Source organism: Haliotis rubra, unplaced genomic scaffold, assembly GCF_003918875.1.
Source record: "Haliotis rubra isolate DU_JTF1 unplaced genomic scaffold, ASM391887v1 Scf386, whole genome shotgun sequence".
NCBI lineage: Eukaryota > Metazoa > Mollusca > Gastropoda > Lepetellida > Haliotidae > Haliotis > Haliotis rubra.
Window position 1 is genome coordinate 134,412 of NW_025767064.1, and position 23,147 is coordinate 157,558.

The 23,147-nt window shown below is 40.6% G+C and overlaps 2 protein-coding genes across 2 annotated transcripts in view; one reads left to right on the forward strand and one right to left on the reverse strand.

The window, feature by feature from the left end:
• The window catches only part of LOC124286548 (centrosomal protein of 290 kDa-like), a 101,091-nt gene extending 97,385 nt beyond the window's left edge, over positions 1 to 3,706 (forward strand). The window contains 5 exon segments of the mRNA XM_046722917.1: positions 174 to 266; positions 598 to 680; positions 1,718 to 1,805; positions 2,351 to 2,476; positions 2,735 to 3,706. Of these exon segments, the coding sequence (XP_046578873.1) occupies positions 174 to 266; positions 598 to 680; positions 1,718 to 1,805; positions 2,351 to 2,476; positions 2,735 to 2,896 (552 nt within the window). The 3' untranslated portion in view covers positions 2,897 to 3,706.
• A 558-nt stretch (positions 3,707 to 4,264) lies between these two features.
• LOC124286547 (T-complex protein 1 subunit beta-like) lies at positions 4,265 to 15,596 on the reverse strand. Its single transcript, XM_046722916.1, has 15 exons — positions 15,442 to 15,596; positions 14,015 to 14,083; positions 13,335 to 13,503; positions 12,540 to 12,616; positions 11,931 to 12,043; positions 11,030 to 11,156; positions 10,649 to 10,724; positions 9,968 to 10,068; positions 8,986 to 9,113; positions 7,729 to 7,832; positions 7,318 to 7,425; positions 6,724 to 6,864; positions 5,794 to 5,897; positions 5,216 to 5,315; positions 4,265 to 4,760 (listed from the first exon to the last, which is right to left on the reverse strand). The coding sequence occupies exons 1-15, from the start codon at positions 15,442 to 15,444 to the stop codon at positions 4,588 to 4,590; spliced, it is 1,593 nt and encodes a 530-aa protein (XP_046578872.1). The 5' UTR covers positions 15,445 to 15,596; the 3' UTR covers positions 4,265 to 4,587.
• Between the last annotated feature and the right edge of the window lie 7,551 nt (positions 15,597 to 23,147).

Consider the following 23,147-nt stretch of genomic DNA (forward strand, 5'->3'; position numbering starts at 1 on the left):
ATAGAATAGTTGTTGAAAGTGATGGAATATTTGGGATGTGGGAGTGGCAAGAAGATGAATGGTGGGGAGAAGGGACTGAGACAGACAGGATTTGCATATAGGATAATTTTCATACTATGTTTTAGTGAAGTGTTACTAGCACTTCTCACACTTGTTATGTTATTTCAATTCAGAACAAGATAGTGTCAGACACAAAGAAGCTGTTGAAGGATGCAGCTGAACGGGAACAGGAGCTGATCAGGCACCAGGACGAGCTGCAGAAAAAGGTAAGCTGCAGAACAGTAGCAACATTCACAGATTCTATTGTGTAAAACATACCTTAATACCATCTGTAGCAGAATGTAAACTGACCCTGATAGTAGCGTCTTACAGACTACAATGTACAGTTTAACAGTATTGCTGAGAGAGAAAGTTGTTGGTTTTACATTTTGAATTATCACAGCCAACATGCCTGAAGTAATCTGTATATAGATGTGAATCCGAAGAGGTTTGTCCTATCAAATTAACCAGTTTACAGAGTTCTGGGTCAATCATGAGGCACAATGTTTTACATAAGTAGTAGACTGTAGTTGAGAGAGGTTGTTTCTATTGCTGTAGATCATGGTTCTGGAGAGGTTTCCGGCCGGCAGCCAGGCTCACACCAGTGATGCCAACCTGATGAGGGAGTACCAGCAGGCCAGGTCAGTAGACAGACCTCAGTCGGGGCACCTAGTGGGAAGATTGTTTTGTTTCTTTATGAACAGTCAAAGGTTGATTTTGGATTCCAAATTGAGTGTCCCTGACAGACAGATTGTTAAAAAGGGATAGTTTGGTTAAAAATGTAAAAGTTTATTTCAAGGTTTATTTGAAAGTTGTAATTTGCTTAGGTACAATAAACTATGGTTATAACAAACCTAGAGGAACTACTATTTTGGTTTGTTATAATCATGATTATATGTGTTTCGACTGAAATATACAGCAAAATAACAAACCCTTTTGTTATAGACATCAGTCCGTAATAAGTGTGTTCATTCTATACATAGACTACTATACTTAAATACTGTTCCATGGCAGTGGTGTAGAAGAATCAGAACTTTCCATGTTTTATCCCCTTTAATGGCCATATTATGAACATGCATCACGTGTGATTTCTATTTTATACTTTGGCAAGTTTGGTCTAAACTTGGGGCTAAAGATCAACTTGCCTCTGCCCCGACAAGTGAAAGTGTTTAACACCTATCCCTCTGGCACGTTCATTACATTATTTAAGTTATAAAGAGATGTGTCCTTGACATCATCCAGGTAAATTTTTTTGAGGATTTCATGTTTCGATATTCTGTCTGCTATGTACTTTAAAAAATTATTTATGGTGCGGAAAAATGACAAAAGATGAAGTATTGATCGCTTGATATTTAGATCATACCAAGGCTGCAGGCTGTACAACTTGTACACTACTACATGTATTTAGATCATACCAAGGCTGCAGGCTGTACAACTTGTACACTACTACATGTATTTAGATCATACCATGACTGCAGGCTGTACAACTTGTACACTACTACATGTATTTAGATCATACCATGACTGCAGGCTGTACAACTTGTACACTACTACATGTATTTAGATCATACCAAGACTGCAGGCTGTACAAGTTGTACCCTACTACATGTATTTAGATCATACCAAGACTGCAGGCTGTACAACTTGTACACTACTACATGTATTTCATGTCTGTCAGGTTGACCATTGAGCAGCTGGAAGAGCAGAAACAGGAGCTTCTGAGTGAGTTGCGACGTAGACGACCTGCAGGTGGCAGCTCCACACAGGTAAAACACTGATGAATTTCTGTTACATCAAACTTACATGACACACAGTGCTCACATTGTACTAAGAAATTTGTTTTGGACAGCAGAACTCTGGTTATTGAGACCCTCAGCGTACACATGAGTCTCATGTGCAAGAGAGAACTGGTGCTCAAGAATATAAGTTAGACAAAGTACATTTGAATCTCGTGAATGAGCACCCACTGTCCCCTTAAGACTGACTGACTGAGTATGGTTTTACGCCGCTTTTAGCAATATTCCAGCAACATCACGGCTGGGGACACCAGAAAATGGGCTTCACACATTGTACCCATGTGGGGATTCGAACCCGGGTCTTCGGCGTGACGAGCCAACGCTTTAACCACTAGGCTGCCCCACCGCCCCGTTGCCCTAAGAAGGTAGTCATTGCTGGCTGCGTGTCTGATGTCTGAAATCTGTCAATAGCAATTCTTTCATTACTTGGGTAAGAGGCAGAAGTTGGGACAGACAAATGGAGGTTAATGAGAGTGAACTTCAGCTTAGTGAAAATGTGGTTACTATGTTGACAGCTTGATGACGACATCCTGACAAAGGCTGGTAACTATGACCGTGTTCTGAGAGAGAATGTGGAGGTGACAATGGATCTCAAAGGAGTCAGGCTGGAGCGGGATAAGTTGCGACTGGAAGTCGATAAGGTGAGTGTCGGTATAACACTGCTAATTGGGTTGAAACGGCCATTGCATTATAATGCAATGCTGTGAGCAAGATTGGTTCTGCTACATTCAGTATTACAACTGCAGGACCTGTTGGTGCAGCTGCAGCAAACTAGTCACTGATAGTGCTGCAGACACAGTCACCATTATGGCCATACAATCCCCTTCATGTTATCTAAATATGTCTATGTCCATTTCTCCTCATCTTTAATGTCATTGCATATTCAATATTACTTTCAGTTGAAGAAAGAACTTGAAAGCTTTGGTCCTGAATTCTTCGAAGAGGTTGAAGATCTTAAGTACAATTATAAACAAGCCGTCCAGAAAAATGTGCTATATGAAGAGAAGTTGCAACAAATATCTACACAATTTGGAATCTCTGTCAAAGTGCCTGGCATATAGACTAGTGATCTGCCACTTTCGTCATAACTACATACCTCAGTATAATACAAGCTTGAAGAAGTACCATCACAGTGTCTCCTACTAGTGATTAGCAACCTCCACATTAGTCAACACTGCCAACAGGTGCCCCTTTCCATTAGCTGTGTCATAGATTGAGAGAACCTTTGACAACATATAGCCATCTCACATCTGTATGGTTATCAACAAGGAGAGCTGTAACTTAGTCATTTCATTCTGAAAGAGACGTCCATACATACTTAAATAAAATGCAAGCTGTATTTACATATAACTGAAAAAGATCAAGTGCTACATGTGTGAAAGAGAGCAGAAATCAGACCAGTTTTCACTGTTGTTAGAGAGAAAAGTCAATATTTTTTACCATTACTGAAGTGAATGAAGGCTGCAGGAAAAATGTCTGTGCCTTAAGCTTGTCCAGTGAAAATGCACAAACAAGTCTGTGCATTAACATGTCCAGTTGTATACACCGTAACATTAGTGTATTTTGTATATGGTGAGCATCCAGACTGGCTCCATACCCAGCTGAGGGTGTGATGTGCCTGACCAATTTCAAGATGTTAAAAATTACCCTGTTATATACAGTGACAGTAGTGTATTGTCTGTGTTGTGATCATCTCGATTGGCCAAGCATATATATATATATATATATGTGTCTCTATCCAGTTTCATTCAACTACCTGTGATATTGTGAATGTTGCGTTAAGATGTCATATTGCCGTCCTCTTGTACTGTAGAAAACATTTACATATTTATTCGTCAAGCTAATTTTGTATTAAATATTTATGAATTGTGCATTGTCTGTTCCTTGTTTTGTGTAAACCACCTTGCAGGAACTATAATCAATCACCTGGCCACTTGCTGTATGTTCTAGTTGAAAAAAGGTATAATATACTTAAACTTGTAGTCCCTTGAGTGCCACAATGTTCATCACATAGTAATTGACATTCCAGTAAAAAATAATGATAAAGGTCAAAGTGCAATAACATCAACGCTTAAAGTTGTGATTTTATGCCATTACTGCATTGATGAGCAACTGGCATCCAGCAAAATAGACTGACTGAGTTTGGTTTTACGCCGCTTTTAGCAATATTCCAGCAATATCACGGCAGGGGACACCAGAAATGGGCTTCACTCATTGTACCCATGTGGGGATTCGAACCCGGGTCTTCGGCGTGACGAGCCAACGCTTTAACCATTAGGCTACCCCACCGCCCTCCAGCAAAATAGAAATACAAGTAGACAGGTACTGACAGAACAAGGAAAAAATGACTGGGCCCACTTGGTCTTGGGTGTCTTCCCAACATATCCTAGTGAATAATGTTAGACCAGTGAGAGATTCAGACAAGCAGGTTTGTTATAGGTGTATTTCGTTTATTACACAGAATATGAAAACTGATGACAGATCATAATTTATATAGCACATGATAAAGCAGACAAATAGCACTTTCCATACAATCTGGGCTTCTAGGTAGTGGTGTCCATCTCAGGTGAACAGGTGTATCACAGTGTCGTTTCCTCATAGAGACGATCCAGTTTTGACACTGGTGCAGCACTGAAGTGTTAATTCTGATTCTTCAGTATCCACTCTTAGCCCATTCACCATGAAGCTCATAACAATGAGACATGAGAGACACAGTGAAATAATGTCACAGATGTGATAATATCCACGTCAGTTAATGACACCGGTCATCTGGGTCCCGCCTCCTGGGAGCAGCCTTGATGATGTTGTCTACTCGTAGAATCATCTCAGCAGCTTCAGCTGCACTCAACAACACCTGCCGCTTCACCTGGAACGACTCGGTGATTCCGTTCTTCTCCATGTCATCAATTTTACCTTGGTCCATATCTGAAGATAATATTCACAATCTTAGATATATTGTCTCAAAAGCTAGGTATTACTAAGTTCATCTTGGACCTTCTGAAATTCTCTGAGCTATCATCTTCAAAATTTGTCTCTGCTTTTTTTGGGTTTTTAGGTCAAAATTCTGACACCAGACCTTTTCCCACCTACATAAAAGCCATATAGGAATGCTACAAACTTCACACCAACTAGGGACTGGATAGATTAGGGAGACAGAATTCAAACATGCTTCATTATCAAGCAGTATTATTTGTCTACTTCATTACACAGAACTGATAGACAACACAAAACTGATAGAAAACACTGAACTGTAGAAACTGCAAGTTACGTTTGTTTTGTTTTTGTTTAAGGTTTACTTTCTTATGAATACTGGTCAAATTCTTCACACAAAATATCAGATGTTTGCTGGTACTATCTGAGATGTAACTGCAGCAACTTACTGAGGCCGTATGTGTGCTTCCCTTCTGTATGGACTGCTCTCAGTTTGGCGATAAGGTCGGCACTGTCGTAACCTGCATTATCAGCTATGGTTGTGGGCAGCTATAAACACAAGACGTAAAACATGAGCAAACAAGATCGCATTGATAATCTGAACAGGGCACATTGTCACCAAGCCTCCAAGATCAATGATTAGAACTATGAAGGTATGAACGAACTTATGACATTTAGCAAAAAGTCAGAACTTTGTCTTCAGTATCAACTCCTAGCCATACTTCGCAATAATCTAGCTGTATGGCAGTGGTACTACTTCAGACTGGTACTAACTCAATTCACTGTGATGTAGATAGATATACTATCCACAAGGACGACAGCAATGATGATTTGGGTGAACAGAGCTTGTCTTTTGTGTAAATCAGTCAGCAGCATACAAACAGCAGCACTGTAATACATCTGGACCAGATAAACTCAATGCTGTACCCAGACCTAACTGACAACTCTGCACATTCAATATGGTAGTTTGCACAACTGGGCCACACATAGCCCTCAACAGGAGACAATACACTGTCAGTAACCTTACCATCCTGAGTGCCTTGGCGAAGGCTTCCATTGCCACTGCCTCTTTGCCTGGGGTCTTGGCAGCCAGCTTGTTCACTGCATCAGCCATCAGCATCTCGGAGCTTCCTGTGATAGAGAGAGTCAGAACTTAAACCACAAACTCAGCAAATATTGTAGTCTGATCAATATTCAAAAGAAGAACTAGAACTGCATTACACCTAGCTTAACAATAGCCCTGAATAAGTGTCAGGATTTGCATTAACATGGCATAATCTTTACAAGATTGTCTTTTAATATACCTGCTGTGGCGAGTTGAGACTAGTGTATAACTTCCATGAGCTGCTGCATAGTCTACCGCAGGCAGTGTTTTACATTGGAGATAGTTATGTCATGGCATAGTCACATGTATTCCTGTCAGGAACAGTGAGTTAGCAAGTTCTACACCTCCTAACAATGTTTTAATTATATCATGATGCACCACCCTTTGTGAGCCAGAAGGGAGAGTAAGGTTATTATAAGCTGCTTTTAACAATATTCCAGCAATAGCACGACCGGGCACACCAGAAATGAGTTCCACATATTGTATGGATGAGGAGAATCGAACCCTGGGTCTTCACTGTGATGCTAGTAGTAAATCCAGAGTATGGGTGAACTGCTGACGATCCTAGATACAACAGTACAAAACTAACTGACCCACAATATAAGATTGTTGTGCCTTGGATGACCTCGGACACTTATCAACTTGTCAGGTATATTAAACTGATTGCACTCATTCCAACATACCCACTTGATACCAAGCTAGTAATGTGGAAAACAGAGTGACATATTAGAACATACTTAAATCCCAATGATCACCTAACAGTCAAATGAAGGGATCTTCAATTACACAACCAGCTACAAACATTTTAGTTTCCAAATTCTGGTTCAAGTGAGACAAAGTGCACAAACATACCTCCTCCAAACACTGTACGTGTTTCCTTCACAGTCTGAGACAGCACACAGAGGGCATCATGGAGGGAGCGTTCTGCCTCAGCCAGAATCTGTTGTGTTGCTCCTCGGAGTACGATGGAACATGCCTCACCCAGCTTCACGCCTGCACAACAACATAAATATTTACAAAAGAATAACAGATATATTATGAAATATTACATCCTGTTGGCAGGTCAGTATACAGCATGTTCTGATCTTATCATAAAATATGACCTTAAAAACATCTGTCACAAATAACTGAGTGATGACACTGTAATCCACAAAAATAGCATCTAAATAGGGCCTGCATCTACAATATGACTGAGTTTAGGCCTCCAGCAATATCATGCGGGGAACACCAGAAATGACTGAGAATACAAGTAATTCATATATTGATAAACACACTGCAAAATTAACTATCTTTCAAAGTCTTTGTAGCTCTCTGAAACAGTATAGGGTTATATTTTTTAATTATGGTAATAGGGAACATTTTGTTTACAAGTCCCAATTTTGTCAAATGGGGTACTATTTAAACATCTTTAGACCATCAATGAGAACATCTTAACCGCTGATTTACCTGAGAACTTCAAGAGCTTATCTTCACCAATCATGACTTCCTCAATAAGATCACATCTACCAAGCTTTTCAGGGTTAGGGTTGTCAAATGTGGAGAAGATCTCACCACCTGGAAGACAAGCAAACCTCACTAAATCTTGGACAGCCTAATACAGCCTTAAAGATTGGTACTCTTCTGGAACTGGCATTTACACAAAACCACACATGTATGATAACAGAGCAATTCACTAAAAAAAACTTTTGTTCAATTAGTCAGCTTTTTGTTTTTCAATTTGTAAATAAGCACGCAAAAACCCATCATAATAATAATTGAAAGTCAGGGTACTAGGCTGGTCCTTAATGACAAACATTTTAATGGTAACATGGGAAAGACTACGAAGTTCGAGTGACATCAATGAGTATCTCTACTAACCTGTGACAAGGCCCAGTCTCTCTACACCCTCGAAGTCGGCGTGCTCGATGGCCATGACTCCAACATCAGCAAACAACTGCTCTGGGTAGTTGTAGATAAGTTGTCTGCAAAACATCACATATACATCAGTAAGATATGAATAGATGTAAAAACATGAACATTATCCACACCAGTATTCATCTCAATACTACATCACTTATTGAGGATCGCACAAAGCCTCAGCTGTTCAGGTTCCCCACGGCATCTACCCTGAACAATCACACCACCAAGCCTAACCTGAACAATTGCACCACCAAGCTTAACCTGAACAATTACACCACCAAGCCTAACCTGAACAATTGCACCACCAAGCCTAACCTGAACAATTACACCACCAAGCCTAAGCTGAACAATTACACCACTAAGCCTCACCTGAACAATTGCACCACCAAGCTTCACCTGAACAATTACACCACCAAGCTTCACCTGAACAATTACACCACTAAGCCTCACCTGAACAATTGCACCACCAAGCCTAACCTGAACAATTACACCACCAAGCCTAACCTGAACAATTGCACCACCAAGCCTAACCTGAACACAATTGCACCACCAAGCCTAACCTGAACACAATTGCACCACTAAGCCTAACCTGAACAATTGCACCACCAAGCCTAACCTGAACACAATTGCACCACCAAGCCTAACCTGAACACAATTGCACCACTAAGCCTAACCTGAACAATTACACTACCAAGCCTAACCTGAACAATTGCACTACCAAGCCTAACCTGAACAATTACACCACTAAGTCTCACCTGAACAATTACACCACTAAGTCTCACCTGAACAATTACACCACTAAGCCTCACCTGAACAATTACACCACCAAGCTTCACCTGAACAATTACACCACTAAGCCTCACCTGAACAATTACACCACCAAGCCTAAGCTGAACAATTACACCACCAAGCCTAACCTGAACAATTGCACCACCAAGCCTCACCTGAACAATTGCACCACCAAGCCTAACCTGAACAATTGCACCACCAAGCCTCACCTAAACAATTACACCACCAAGGCCTCACCTGAACAATTACACCACCAAGCCTCACCTGAACAATTACACCACCAAGCCTCACCTGAACAATTACACCACTAAGCCTCACTTGATCAATTACATCACTAAACCTTACCTGAACAATTACACTACAAAGCCTCACCTGAAATACTATGACACTAAGCACTACCTGTTCAGGTACATCACTAAGTCTCACCTGTTGATGAAGACATTGCAGCCTGAGCTGACAATTCTGTTGACTTTCTCCTTCATCTTCTCCTTCTCTGCTATCTCCAAATCTGCCACCTTTGACACAGCATCAACACGCACTCTTGTTCCAAACACCTAAAAGAAGACAACATACAAGTTGGGTTGTCAAAATCATGACACAGACAAAGTACACAACATCTCAGTGATTTTGGTGTGGTCAGGTGACATTCCTCTCATAACAGTATTCCGTCAACCTTCCACTGGTCTTGAGTGACTGAGTGAGTGAGTTTAGTTTTACGCCGCACTCAGCAATATTCCAGCTATATTGCAACGGTCTGTAAATAATCGAGTCTGGACCAGACAATCCGGTGATCAACAGCATGAGCATTGATCTGCGCAATTGGGAACCGATGACATGTGTCAACCAAGTCAGCGGGCCTGACCACCCGATCCCGTTAGTCGCCTCTTACGACAAGCATGGGTTACTGAAGATCAATATTCTAACCCGGACCTTCACAGGTTTTAACTAGTCTTAAGACATGCCCTAGTATTGATGAATGTAGACTATAAACATGCAAAGAGTACTTCACAGAGATATTCAGTCTTGATTGTGCATAGCTTTCACATGAAGACATCAGTAATAAATACATCACACAAGCTTCAGCTGTTTGGGTTTACCTCTTATTTTAAATCCACTAATCATAAACCGTATCCTGCCCTGCTACAGCATTAACAGAATACATAACACATACGTAAAAGTGGTTTGAATGTGAATATTCTTACAAACACAATGCTCTTGTCAAACATTCTTCTGACAAGCATGGGTACTCCAAGCTAGCAGTAAGTTGATCAGACTGAGCGACTCACTTCCCTAATTCTTGTTATGTTTAGTAATCCTGTGCGTACCAGCTAGACTTGACACAGTGTCTTAACCCTCCACTGAATCACAACAGACAGGGATGAAAAACAACCCAGATTTCTACACTCACCTTGATCTTGTCTGTATCCATAGGTGTGTTTGCAATCAGGATCTTGGCATTCTCAATTCTCTTTGGCTGATTTACACCTATTTTCTTGTCAAGCAAAAACCCTGTAATTTCAAATCATGCTGTCAGTTTATAGAAATCATTTAAAATTTGCAGAGTTAATACAAACAATTTGTGAAAATACTTACATAAATATCTTTAAAGAGAAAGTCAAACCAAAGATGACTTAGTAGTGCAGTCAACAGGTTTGGTATTCTAGTTACACAGAGGATTATTTCTTCGTGCAAACAGTTTTAACTGAACACAACACAATTCATTTAATTCTTGGTCTTCCCTATATTAGCCAGCTATGGTCTGTATACTGTTATAATGATGTGTAACACGTAATAATTACAAGTACTACCTTTGCAGAAGAGATATTCATATTCAGATGAGACAATAACAGGTGCTCAAAAAGTCTGTCAACATTTTAAACAGGACAAGTGTGTATATACTTAGAGTGAGTGAGTTTAGTTTTACGCCGCTTTCAGCAATATTCCAGCAATATCACGGCAGGGAGACACCAGAAATGGGCTTCACACATTGTACCCATGTGGGGAATCGACCCAGGTCTTTGGCGTGACGAGGCGAACCCTTTAACCACTAGGCTACCCCACCGCCCTATATACTTAGAGAGATATGTACCTTCTTCTAGGTAGGAGTCTTGGAGTTGACCACCGAGCTTCTTTATGATCTGGATAGCATCGAGATTGCCACTTCCCTGCACACAAACAAAACATTACATTCAATGTAGTAACAACAAGTGCTACCTTTGGAGGACATCATCAGCAGCAGCAGCATACACAGTGGTGGATTACTTGATGAATAGGATGCTAGTGAGATTACTCGAATTATAGGAATTACAAAACTGAAAAACAAAGCATTCAGTAACACATTGCCTTTACAAACTGATAACTACATAAACTAATACTTACTTTCTTATTAGAAAGTGTATGACTTACTAAAGTACTTACTGATAAAACTTGGTGTAGAGACTTCCTATAAGTACTGTGTTGTGAGGCCTACCTTTAATCGGAGAACAGCATCTACTGCTAGGTTGGAGAAGTAGTCTTTGTGTTGTGTGAGGATCTTGGAGCTCAGTGTGGTTCTGGCAATGTTCATCAGGTCTGCTCGGAACTTGGCAGGATCTTTGCTGAAAGGAAAGACTTAATTTAGAAAAATGGTGAAAACATTTTTTTATAGCAATAGTTGGTGCATTTTCATAATTACTACAACTGTGAGTCAATATCCGAAGCATCAAAGGAAACTTCTATGAGATCATGAGAATATGTTGACGCTAATTCAAAAATCAACATACTCAAGGAATTTTTCTGAGTGAGTAAGTATGGTTTTAAGCTTCTTTTAGCAATATTCCAGCAATATCATGGCAGAGGAGACCAGAAATGGACTTCACACATTGCAACCATTTGGGGAATCAAACCCATGTCTTCAAGCGTGACATGTGGATGCTTTAACCATTAGGCTACCACACCACCTCTGGTTTCTCTGACATAAACCAGGTTGTTGTCTAAACATAATCTCTCTGTAATTTTGAATATAGCCCTCTAGTTTTACTTGTATTTATACACATCTGCAACAACAGTAAGCAGCAGTAGAAATGTTTCTCAGGTCTATGCCAGTAAAAACTGACCAAAACGCTTCAATTCAACTCTTACTGTCCATATTTAGCATCTGGCAAACCTATTGTTGTCTATCACTTGCAAATGTTCATCCCAAAACTTTTCCCCCATTGCTAAATGTTGGGATTTTCAATATTTGTAAAACACATACAAACTAAACCATCTCTTTTCAACACAATTAGCACCGTCTAACAATATATTTTAGTCTTCTCCTTCAAACCAGCAGTGAACTGCAGAATGTTTAAACCATGGAAACCAAACCCTGTCAGTGTTAAAACTGTCATTACCCATGATCCCTGGCCACTTTCTTGAGTGCATCCCTGGCCTCGTCCACAGCCTTCCTCCAGCCAGCAATGATAGTCTGTGGGTGGATCTTCTGACTGACCAGCCCTTCAGCTTCCTGCAATAACAATATATGTCACGGCATCACAACATGATTTATCTGCTGTATTACACTAAACTCGATTTTCTAGCTAAGACAGCAGCTTGTATATATCTGGTCCATGTAGGACAAAAGCATGGTATGTCAAACTGGGCATGAGTGTAAAACACATCCTGATCCATAACCAGACATGTATAGGTTGTTTCTCAACCTCAACTCTCTTAGAAAACATTCCTACTTCAGCTTGGACAGACACTTAATGTTGAACATAAAATGGGGTTGGGAATTTTGTGGTTTAAAGTAATTTAGTGGACAACTGGCATGACTGAGGTTTGTTCCTGTAGTATTTGAATCCAGGGAGCCAAGATTTACTGTATGGATAATCACAATTAAATTGATTTTGAACGTCAAACAAAACAAAGATATTATCACTCCATACACCAAACTGACAACTGAATGAGGTCTGAGTGTCAATACAACAGCTTGACTCTGGTGTTTATGTTAAAGGACATACCCTGAGCAGTTCACACGCCAGCACTACAACCGATGTGGTTCCATCTCCAACCTCATCATCCTGAACCTTGGAAATATCTGAAAACACACACACACACACACATATATCACTGATGAACAGAGATTAACATATTACAAATGTATACATCTGGTGGAAACAGAATTTTTGTTTTTATTCACTGAAATTAGCAATTAAATCGCTATAACTCATAACATGTAACCAATTCTCCAACGAGTGAGCGAGTGAGTTTAGTTTTACGCCACACTCAGCAATATTCCAGCTATATGGCGGCGGTCTGTAAATAATCTAGTCTGGACCAGACAATCCGATGATCAGCAGCATGAGCATCGATCTGCGCAATTGGGAACTGATGACATGTTTCAACGAAGTCAGCGAGTCTGACCACCCGATCCCGTTAGTCTGCCTCTTACAACAAGCATGGGTTACTGAAGATCAATATTCTAACCCAGGCCTTCACAGGTGACCAATTCTCCAATACACAGGTTAGCGAGTTCTGACATCTTTACAACTACTGTGGGCTAACAGCTTATCCTGCAAGGAACCTGTGCAGTCTGTGAGTGGGTGAGCATGGTTTTAGGCTCTTTCAGCATTTGCTTGGCATTATTCCACCAATATCGCTGTGGGAGGGGGCACCAGAAATTGGTTTCAACATGATTATTTTCACAATGAGACTTTCATTCATCTTCAAATTCAAACAGCTATTATGTCTAACTATGTCTCTGATGTATTAGATCTTGTTCTCCGAGTGTGACATGTGAGATGACATCCACTGACCTACAAGAACCTTGGCTGCTGGGTTGTCAACACCAATACTTCTAAGGATGGTCGCTCCATCATTTGTGACTTCCACTGAGTTGGAACCCTGTAAGATCTTGTCCATACCCTTGGGACCCAGGGTGCTCTTCACCAGGTCACCAATAGCAATGGCTCCAACAAATGAAGACTACAAACAAAGACAACTCATTCAGCACAGTTACGTCCAAAATTTATTCACAAATTTGTTTAACACAAAGGAATAAAACTAACAAACGATTCTTGCAATTGTTTAGACTGAAACATTTCAGATATATTTTTGGTCATGCAAGCAAGTGATACACTGCAACAATGCCGCTTACTGCCCAACTTTTGGTTCACATTACCGTAAAGGGCCTTGGCCAACTGACACAAGTTATGCTATGTGCAAATTTGCTGATAATTTCAATCATGTCCATAGACGTCTCACACATTGTAAAGTATTAGTTGATATTGTTTCATTGATTATTTTTTACATCGTGTTAGTTTGGACATAGTGAGGATATTTTGCTCTCAGATTAAACCACTTGTGATTAGATACAATCCAACAAGTAATACTGAAAATCACTGCCCTGCCAAATAGTTCATCATGACGCACTGACATGGACACAATACAGACAACTAAATGTATCTAATAATAACTAAATACAATGACCACTCACCAGACGAGCTGTTTCTGATTTTTCTTCCTCTGCCCCAGCACTGAGGATCTGTACAGGATTCAGGGACAGCTTCAAAGAAATTGTGATAAACATATTTAATATATATGGTATCATAGGTATTGTATAGTTCATATTAAATTCACATACTGGTAGTCTGTGATCACGACAGAAAAAATATATAGAATTATAGCTAAAATACATGGAATTATCATGAAACGGCCCTCACATTATCAGAAATTTGCGGGTCGCTGCAAATGATATTGGACCGCTCAACCTTAACGACGGGCCACTATCAGTTCTGTTGTCAAGTGACGTCATAGTGGGTGCGTGGGCTTACGGTTTATTCAACATTAATTGGCTTTCGACTGGCAGATATTCTGGGGCAAACAAGTCAAAGCAACCCGAACTCCCGCTTTAAATAGCGGTAATATTGGCTTTCTTGTTGGTGCTAACCTTAACAATTGCACTATTAAGGCTGTTGATGGACCAAAACACTGACATAGTTTGACATGTTACAGGCTATGGTCTTGTCAAAGGCCAAGTTCGAATATCATCACTTTCTGTTGTGACGTCACTTGAATTGTTCGATGACGTAATTGCATTCGCGCAGTCAACCCCGTCAGAAGTTTCCTTTTTCTTTTCAACACAAATTCCATGTATTTTAGCAATAATAGCGGTAATGCTATTTTTGAGGGCATTATCATTTGCAGAAGCTCTCGGTCTTTTTCAACTGCTCTCCGCGGGCAGTTAATGGAAGACCTCAGACTTCTGCAAATGATAATGCCCTCAAAAATTTAGCATTGCCCTTATATTAATGACTTCTGAAATATTGGGTTCATTCCCTCAATCCTCGACATTGTTTTCTTTATAAGCATGATAAGAATATCAAACGCCTCAACTTCGCACAACAAAGAGTCACTTACGCTGTGAACTAGGCCTAAAAAATCTATTCAGTCGAGAACAAATGAGCTTATAAGAAATTGCACCAAACCACCATGTTCTAAAAACTGCAGTACAAACGAATTAATAAACGGCAAGTAATTTCTGTGCACAGAAATTTCTTTATGATTTGAGGGTGTACATTTGTATGCCGACGACACAAATAGCAACGCTACTGGGTTATTTAGAATGATCTGAATCAGAAAGATTTGAAAATAAAAGATCTCATCCTTCTTTCTGACAAAGACAGAACTGGGCAATTATCGATTGCGATATGATATCCTGGTAGAATCATAAACCTAAATTAAATGAGATCTACATTTGCCCTACTACATTTCATGTGAATTCGCATGACAAACTCTGTGTCAGATTTTGCCGGTGCACGTGGATTTATAGACAAATATGCTTCATTCACTGAATTGTACAATGAATATTAGCTCGACACAAACATCGACCAAACTGAAGTATTGTAAATATATATCACATACCATGTTGAAACCTGGAGACTACGATTTTCAAGAAATGGTCACAAATTCTTCCCGAATGTTCGTCTTGCTCAGGCTAAAACATGCGGTTTCTAAGTCTCGTTTGGTCTCGTTTTCCGATAAACTGGTTCTCGTTGCCGAATAACTATAGGAAAGATACACTCTTGCGGAATCGCATTTGAACAGAAAATCTAGTTGCGATGTATTCTCGTTGGGGAGTTCTAAAGTATCGAACAAGAAATAAACGGAAAATGCATATAAATGACATGCGAAAAGTTACCGCACACTTAATATAAGTTCAAAGTAAATGCAAATGTTGTCACTGTTTCATATCGTTATTATAACAACAATCTTATTTATGGACGTATGTATTCCATTCTGAAGCTGCCAGTCAAACATTCTTTCTCGCACATCGTTAATGTTATAAAACGTAAAATCACAAATTAGTCGTATTGCTTGCGGAACCTTTTGGTCAAACATGACAAAGATTTCATTGAAATGCCCAAGTATACATGTGTACAATTGGTTCAGGTTGTGTTGACATATTAGGCATTATTTGGAGAGGAGTTATTTATGATCTGTAATAACTGCAAGATACATTCTTGGGGCGGATACAGCTTTTTGAGAAGGGTGCACACTACTGTGAAAAGGAGGGTGCACATTTCATTTTCACCCGAGTTTCAATGGTCATTTAACAAACCTTCAGCACGAAAAGGGGGGTGCGCACCCCAGCACCACCACCCCCACCCCTGGATCCGCCTATGCATTCTTCGCCTTACCACAGAAACTGCTCTTATAAATTATATATCAATAACGTGTATTAGCTGCAATTCAGAATAGTTCATGGTTAAAGTGCTGTTCGTGTAAATTATTTTGAATTTCTTGTTAGTGAGAGTGGGCGCTGTGACTCCCTTTCCAAGACCACTGATATTGTTTTTAATTGTATGTTTAAAACATAAATTGCTTAATTTATTACACAATCGAAAACCGACTTAGGGTCTCTCACGTAATAATAGGTCCCCTACGAAAAGGGGGAAAGATTAATCAAGATTTCAACCCAGCGACATAAAATCATCGGTTTGTCTTATCCAGATTCGACCATTTACAGCCCATGGTATGTCATTTCACTTTATATTGCTGAAATATTATTTACTCATTCACTTAATCACGAATTTATTTTACATACTTTTCCTGATTAGTTGACATTAGCAGGGATAATCTACAACAGGGCGTTATATAGTCTCCCTGACATTAGACAGATATTTATAACCAAAATTAACAGTGAAGAAGTGAGCTGGATTTGAGATCGTTTTGGACATGAGAAGATCCGGGTTAGAACTGATCTTCAGTAACCAATGATTGTCGTAAAGGCAACTAACAGGATCGGGTGGTCAGGCTCGCTGACTTGGTTGACACATGTCATCGTATCCCAATTGCGTAGATCGATGCTCATGCTGCTGATCACCGGATTGTCTGGTCCAGACTATTTACAGACCGCTGCCATATAGTTGGAATATTGCTGTGCGGCGAAAAACTAAACTCATTCACACTCACTGAGCTCGCTTTGACCAATATTTCAGTCATGTCACGGCGTGTCAACTTACGGGAGAGCCCCAAGTAATGCAGGACTGTGGTGAAACTCGCGAGGATGTATAACGAGCTGAAAAACCTATAGAAGCATAGCCTGAGTAATCCAAGATTCGAACCCACGATCATGGATTTCTGGCGAGCACAATGAAGCTCCACACAGCGAATTACGGCGTCTCAGATGCATTGGACGCCATGCCCCCAAACCAGTTATCAAGTGCTGGCATCTAAGGAGCCAAGTCTAAGTCAAATGTCATAAACAATTGCAAACAAATGACGTTAATGTTTAACTTTTGCTTATCCTGAATACATTCCAAACCACCACCCCACATATCAGGTAACTAACAGCCTGTACCGAGTATTACAGTGTTACTAGTCATGTATCACCTGGTTCGAGTCTCCACAAACCACCACCCCACATATCAGGTAACTAACAGCCTGTACCGTGTATTACAGTGTTACTAGTCATGTATCACCTGGTTCGAGTCTCCACAAACCACCACCCCACATATCAGGTAACTAACAGCCTGTACCGAGTATTACAGTGTTACTAGTCATGTATCACCTGGTTCGAGTCTCCACAAACCACCACCCACATATCAGGTAACTAACAGCCTGTACCGTGTATTACAGTGTTACTAGTCATGTATCACCTGGCTCGAGTCTCCACAAACCACCACCCCACATATCAGGTAACTAACAGCCTGTACCGTGTATTACAGTGTTACTAGTCATGTATCACCTGGTTCGAGTCTCCACAAACCACCACCCACATATCAGGTAACTAACAGCCTGTACCGTGTATTACAGTGTTACTAGTCATGTATCACCTAGTTCGAGTCTCCACAAACCACCACCCACATATCAGGTAACTAACAGCCTGTACCGTGTATTACAGTGTTACTAGTCATGTATCACCTAGTTCGAGTCTCCACAAACCACCACCCACATATCAGGTAACTAACAGCCTGTACCGTGTATTACAGTGTTACTAGTCATGTATCACCTGGTTCGAGTCTCCACAAACCACCACCCCACATATCAGGTAACTAACAGCCTGTACCGTGTATTACAGTGTTACTAGTCATGTATCACCTGGCTCGAGTCTCCACAAACCACCACCCCACATATCAGGTAACTAACAGCCTGTACCGAGTATTACAGTGTTACTAGTCATGTATCACCTGGTTCGAGTCTCCACAAACCACCACCCCACATATCAGGTAACTAACAGCCTGTACCGTGTATTACAGTGTTACTAGTCATGTATCACCTGGTTCGAGTCTCCACAAACCACCACCCACATATCAGGTAACTAACAGCCTGTACCGTGTATTACAGTGTTACTAGTCATGTATCACCTGGTTCGAGTCTCCACACCACCACCCCACCACCACCCACATATCAGGTAACTAACAGCCTGTACCGTGTATTACAGTGTTACTAGTCATGTATCACCTGGCTCGAGTCTCCACAAACCACCACCCACATATCAGGTAACTAACAGCCTGTACCGTGTATTACAGTGTTACTAGTCATGTATCACCTGGCTCGAGTCTCCACAAACCACCACCCACATATCAGGTAACTAACAGCCTGTACCGTGTATTACAGTGTTACTAGTCATGTATCACCTGGCTCGAGTCTCCACAAACCACCACCCCACATATCAGGTAACTAACAGCCTGTACCGTGTATTACAGTGTTACTAGTCATGTATCACCTGGCTCGAGTCTCCACAAACCACCACCCCACATATCAGGTAACTAACAGCCTGTACCGTGTATTACAGTGTTACTAGTCATGTATCACCTGGTTCGAGTCTCCACAAACCACCACCCCACATATCAGGTAACTAACAGCCTGTACCGAGTATTACAGTGTTACTAGTCATGTATCACCTGGTTCGAGTCTCCACAAACCACCACCCCACATATGAGGTAACTAACAGCCTGTACCGTGTATTACAGTGTTACTCGTCATGTATCACTTATATAATTCGAGTCTCCACAAGCCAAATGGGTTTCTTTCCAAGTATTGCTAAACGAACCATATAACTCATTCAGTTTCAGCATTGTGCAAATCTCACTTCAGTTTTATTCAGTCTAAGATCAATCTCACTGAATAGTTTTCCCTTGAAGCTGCAGTAAAATATACCCACTTGAAACCTTGACTACTTTGTGTTGTGTGTGAGCGAGTAAGTTTTGTCAGCGCCTGGCTGACTGTCTGACTGAGTTTTAGTTTTACGCCGCTTTTAGCAATATTCCAGCAATATCCAGCTGGGGGACACCAGAAATGGGCTTCACACATTGTGCCCATGTGGGGAATCGAACCCGGGTCTTCGGCGTGACGAGCCAACGCTTTTACCACTAGGCTACCACACCGCCCCGTCAGCGCTTGGACTGAGGGGAAAGGCCGAAGTGATGGCCCACAGATAAGGCATGGTGCTGACGAACTTATAAACATAGTCAGGGCGAATTGGGATTCAAACACACGATCTCGATTTCCAACCAGACACAGCCAGGTAATTGTTGCTTCTTTCTCCTTTTAGCCTCTTTGTTGCGGCACAAAACTATTCAGGCGCGTAGCAAGCCATTTTTATCGTGTAAGCCCGATAGGTTGCAAAGCTTTTTATTTTATTAGTATTGAGGACTTGCCCAACCTTTTTAATAACAATCATGCGTAAGCCCGGGCTTTTTTGTATAATGGTAGCTACGCCCCTGCTATTCCGATCCCAGTACAAAGTGTGACGTGACACACGATAACACAATTGGAACGTAGTTATGGTATATACGCACTTAAACTTCATGGGACACTGACTTCAGTTTCTCAGTTTCAGGATGTTTCCAGTATGGAGGTGAACTATTCTATCCTATTTATATGTGTAAATGAGTCAAAACTGAAACAGATGAAAAACATATGCATTATCTTTGAAGGACAACGTTGGTTTCGTTTGTTGTTTAATGCCGCACACAAGCACTATTCCAGCGATATGACTGCGGTCTGATGGACCAGACAATCCCGTAAGATGTGACGAATCGTCACATAGCAGCTACCTGTGGCACAGGTACTATGCTGGCCGCTTGTAGCTGTAGGTAGGAGAGTTCATGAGTCACTGGCACGTCACTTAGTAACATAGAACATGGACAACGTGTGACGTCTCATTTACACACTAAAACACCATGGACACGTTGTGACGTCATTCACACTCTCAAATTTCATGGAGATACTGTGACATATTTTTTTACAGTACATCATGGACACGTTGTCCTATTCCCACAACAATGTTGGTGGGTCTCTGTTATTTCGTCTAGGTAAGTACATTCGGGTTCAGAACTAAAATAACGGTCAAAAACCACAAAGAAGAAGTTAAGTAATGTCAGAGTTTCTGTGAACGTCTTAATAACACCCCCTGACAGAACTTCCCTCTCACTGACAGCAAGTGTAAATGTTCGCATTCCTCACAACTTGTAGGTCCAGGAAGGGTTAAACTCAACACAGTTCAAACGCATACACAACAACATGCGAAAATAACGTAGACATGCTGAGAGTTTGCACAGAAAAAGAAGTTTCACTTTCTTTGTTGATTGTTCTTTGATTGTTGTAACCTGTACCTTGAGCAACAAACAATTACCTCGACACGCTGTTGTCGTCACCAGTCGCCGTGTTTACAGAACATGTCAGCTAACAGCATGCACTATAGATAGAGTCACGTTCTGTATAAGACCCTGTATGTATACCTATATTTTACACCTACATGCTGTCCGTTTATCAATAGCCATATAGTACACGCCTACACTAATAAACCCATGCGCACAGTCTGTGTCAGAGCTGCCTCCATTCACAGGCAAATTGTAGCGCAAATAGGGTTGTGCAACAAAGAGAAAATGACCAGTTGTCCCATATGCGAGTATAGTCTACAGCTACTATCTACACGTTAAAATGTTCTATGTAGCCTACAGCTACTATCTACACGTTAAAACGTTCTATATAGTCTACACATACTATCTACACTAGAAAACGTTGCATGTTGTGTACAGCTACTATCCACAGGGTAAAACGTTCTATGTAGCCTACAGCTACTATCTACAAGTTAAAACGTTGTATGTAGTCTACAGCAACTATCTATACGTTAAAACGTTGTATATAGCCTACAGCTACTATCTACGCGTTAAAACGTTCTATATAGTCTACAGCTACTATACACACGTTAAAACGTTCTGTATAGTCTACAGCTACTATCTACGCGTTAAAACGTTCTATATAGTCTGCAGCTACTATCCACAGGTTAAAACGTTCTATGTAGCCTACAGCTACTATCCACAGGTTAAAACGTTCTATGTAGCCTACATCTACTATCTACACGTTAAAACGTTGTATATAGTCTGCAGCTACTATCTACACGTTAAAACGTTGTATATAGCCTACAGCTACTATCCACACGTTAAAACGTTGTATATAGTCTGCAGCTACTATCTACACGTTAAAACGTTGTATATAACCTACAGCTACTATCCACAGGTTAAAACGTTCTATGTAGCCTACAACTACTATCTACACGTTAAAACGTATATAGTCTGCAGCTACTATCTACACGTTAAAACGTTGCATATAGCCTACAGCTACTATCCACACGTTAAAACGTTCTATGTAGCCTACAGCTACTATCTATACGTTAAAACGTTCTGTATAGCCTACAGCTAATATCTACGCGTTAAAACGCTCTATATAGTCTAAAGCTAATATCGACACGTTAAAACGTTGTATGTATGATCTGTAACTATAATCGCTCACTATAATATCACAATAAGTTTCATACCTGAACAATGCAAATACAAAACAAAAGCGCACACTTACAAACAAACAAATAGATAAAACGTCGAGGTCAGTTTAGTAGCTGTTTGAATTTGTTTGTGCTTATCATCTTGGATGGTTTTTACTGAATACTTTGCATATATTTCGCACTTAAGGTAAATGCCTTACACACCTTCTCCCCGTAATTGCTCAGTGAGGCAAGCTATCTGAAGGCTTGTTGTTGTTTATTGTGCATTGGACAAACAGGTAGTTGTACTCCTAACAGTGTCCCTTGTTCGACGTGGTGTGTGTCTTCACCCCTGCCGTGACTTGGCCTACAACATTAATGACTTACGTAAGGAAGCTGAACGAAGATCTCCGCTAAGATTCATCACAGAAGGATTGGCTATCTATAAAAGCTTACGTTATACACGTATCTGGAATCACAGCCAGCGTCATCTCGACATTCAAGCGTCAATTTAAATCTTTGTCTAATACTAGTATCTAAGATTAAGACAAACGAGTTACATTGTGTTCTTCTCAGCAAAACCAAGCATATCAAAGTAAATACTTATACACCGTCTTCAAGTCAACTATAATAGACTTCTCACTGGACCCATTTTCGGTGAGAAATGATGGATGAGTCATTATGTGAATGAGAACTTGCCTCTGACATCTGTACATTGACTGCGTGTTCTTGAGCACCAGGTCTTGCTAGTACATCAGACACATCTGTACATTGACTGAGTGTTCTTGAACACCAGGTATTGCTAGTACATCAGGCACATCTGTACACTGAATCAGTGTTCTAGAGCACCAGATCTTGCTAGTACATCAGACACATCTGTACATTGACTGAGTGTTCTAGAGCACCAGAACTAGTTAGTACATCAGGCACTTCTGTGCATTGACTGAGTGTTCTTGAGCACCAGGTATTGCTAGTACATTAGGCACATCTGTACACTGAATCAATGTTCTAGAGCACCAGATCTTGCCAGTACATCAGACACATCTGTACATTGACTGAGTGTTCTAGAGCACCAGGACCTGCTGGTACATCAGGCACATCTGTACATTGACTGAGTGTTCTTGAGCACCAGGTATTGCTAGTACATCAGGCACATCTGTACATTGACTGAGTGTTCTTGAGCACCAGGACCTGCTGGTACGTGGCAAGCAGTGTCCGTTACACCTTTTCCTAGGACGATACTGTTTGTTATGGTTCAAGTTTCCTGCAGTTGCATTTGCTGTTAAAGATGGATAAGTTCCTTATATACTAGGCACATAAAGAAACTGTGCATACAAAAATTTTAAATCTAAATTCATCA

What these genes read in the sequence shown, in the direction of transcription:
- LOC124286547 (XM_046722916.1), bottom strand. An exon ending in AATCAGAAACAGCTCGTCTG is followed by an intron (nt 13,504 to 14,014) that starts GTGAGTGGTCAT and finishes CTTTGTTTGTAG; the next exon opens with TCTTCATTTGTTGGAGCCAT. An exon ending in ACGTACAGTGTTTGGAGGAG is followed by an intron (nt 5,898 to 6,723) that starts GTATGTTTGTGC and finishes TCTCTATCACAG; the next exon opens with GAAGCTCCGAGATGCTGATG.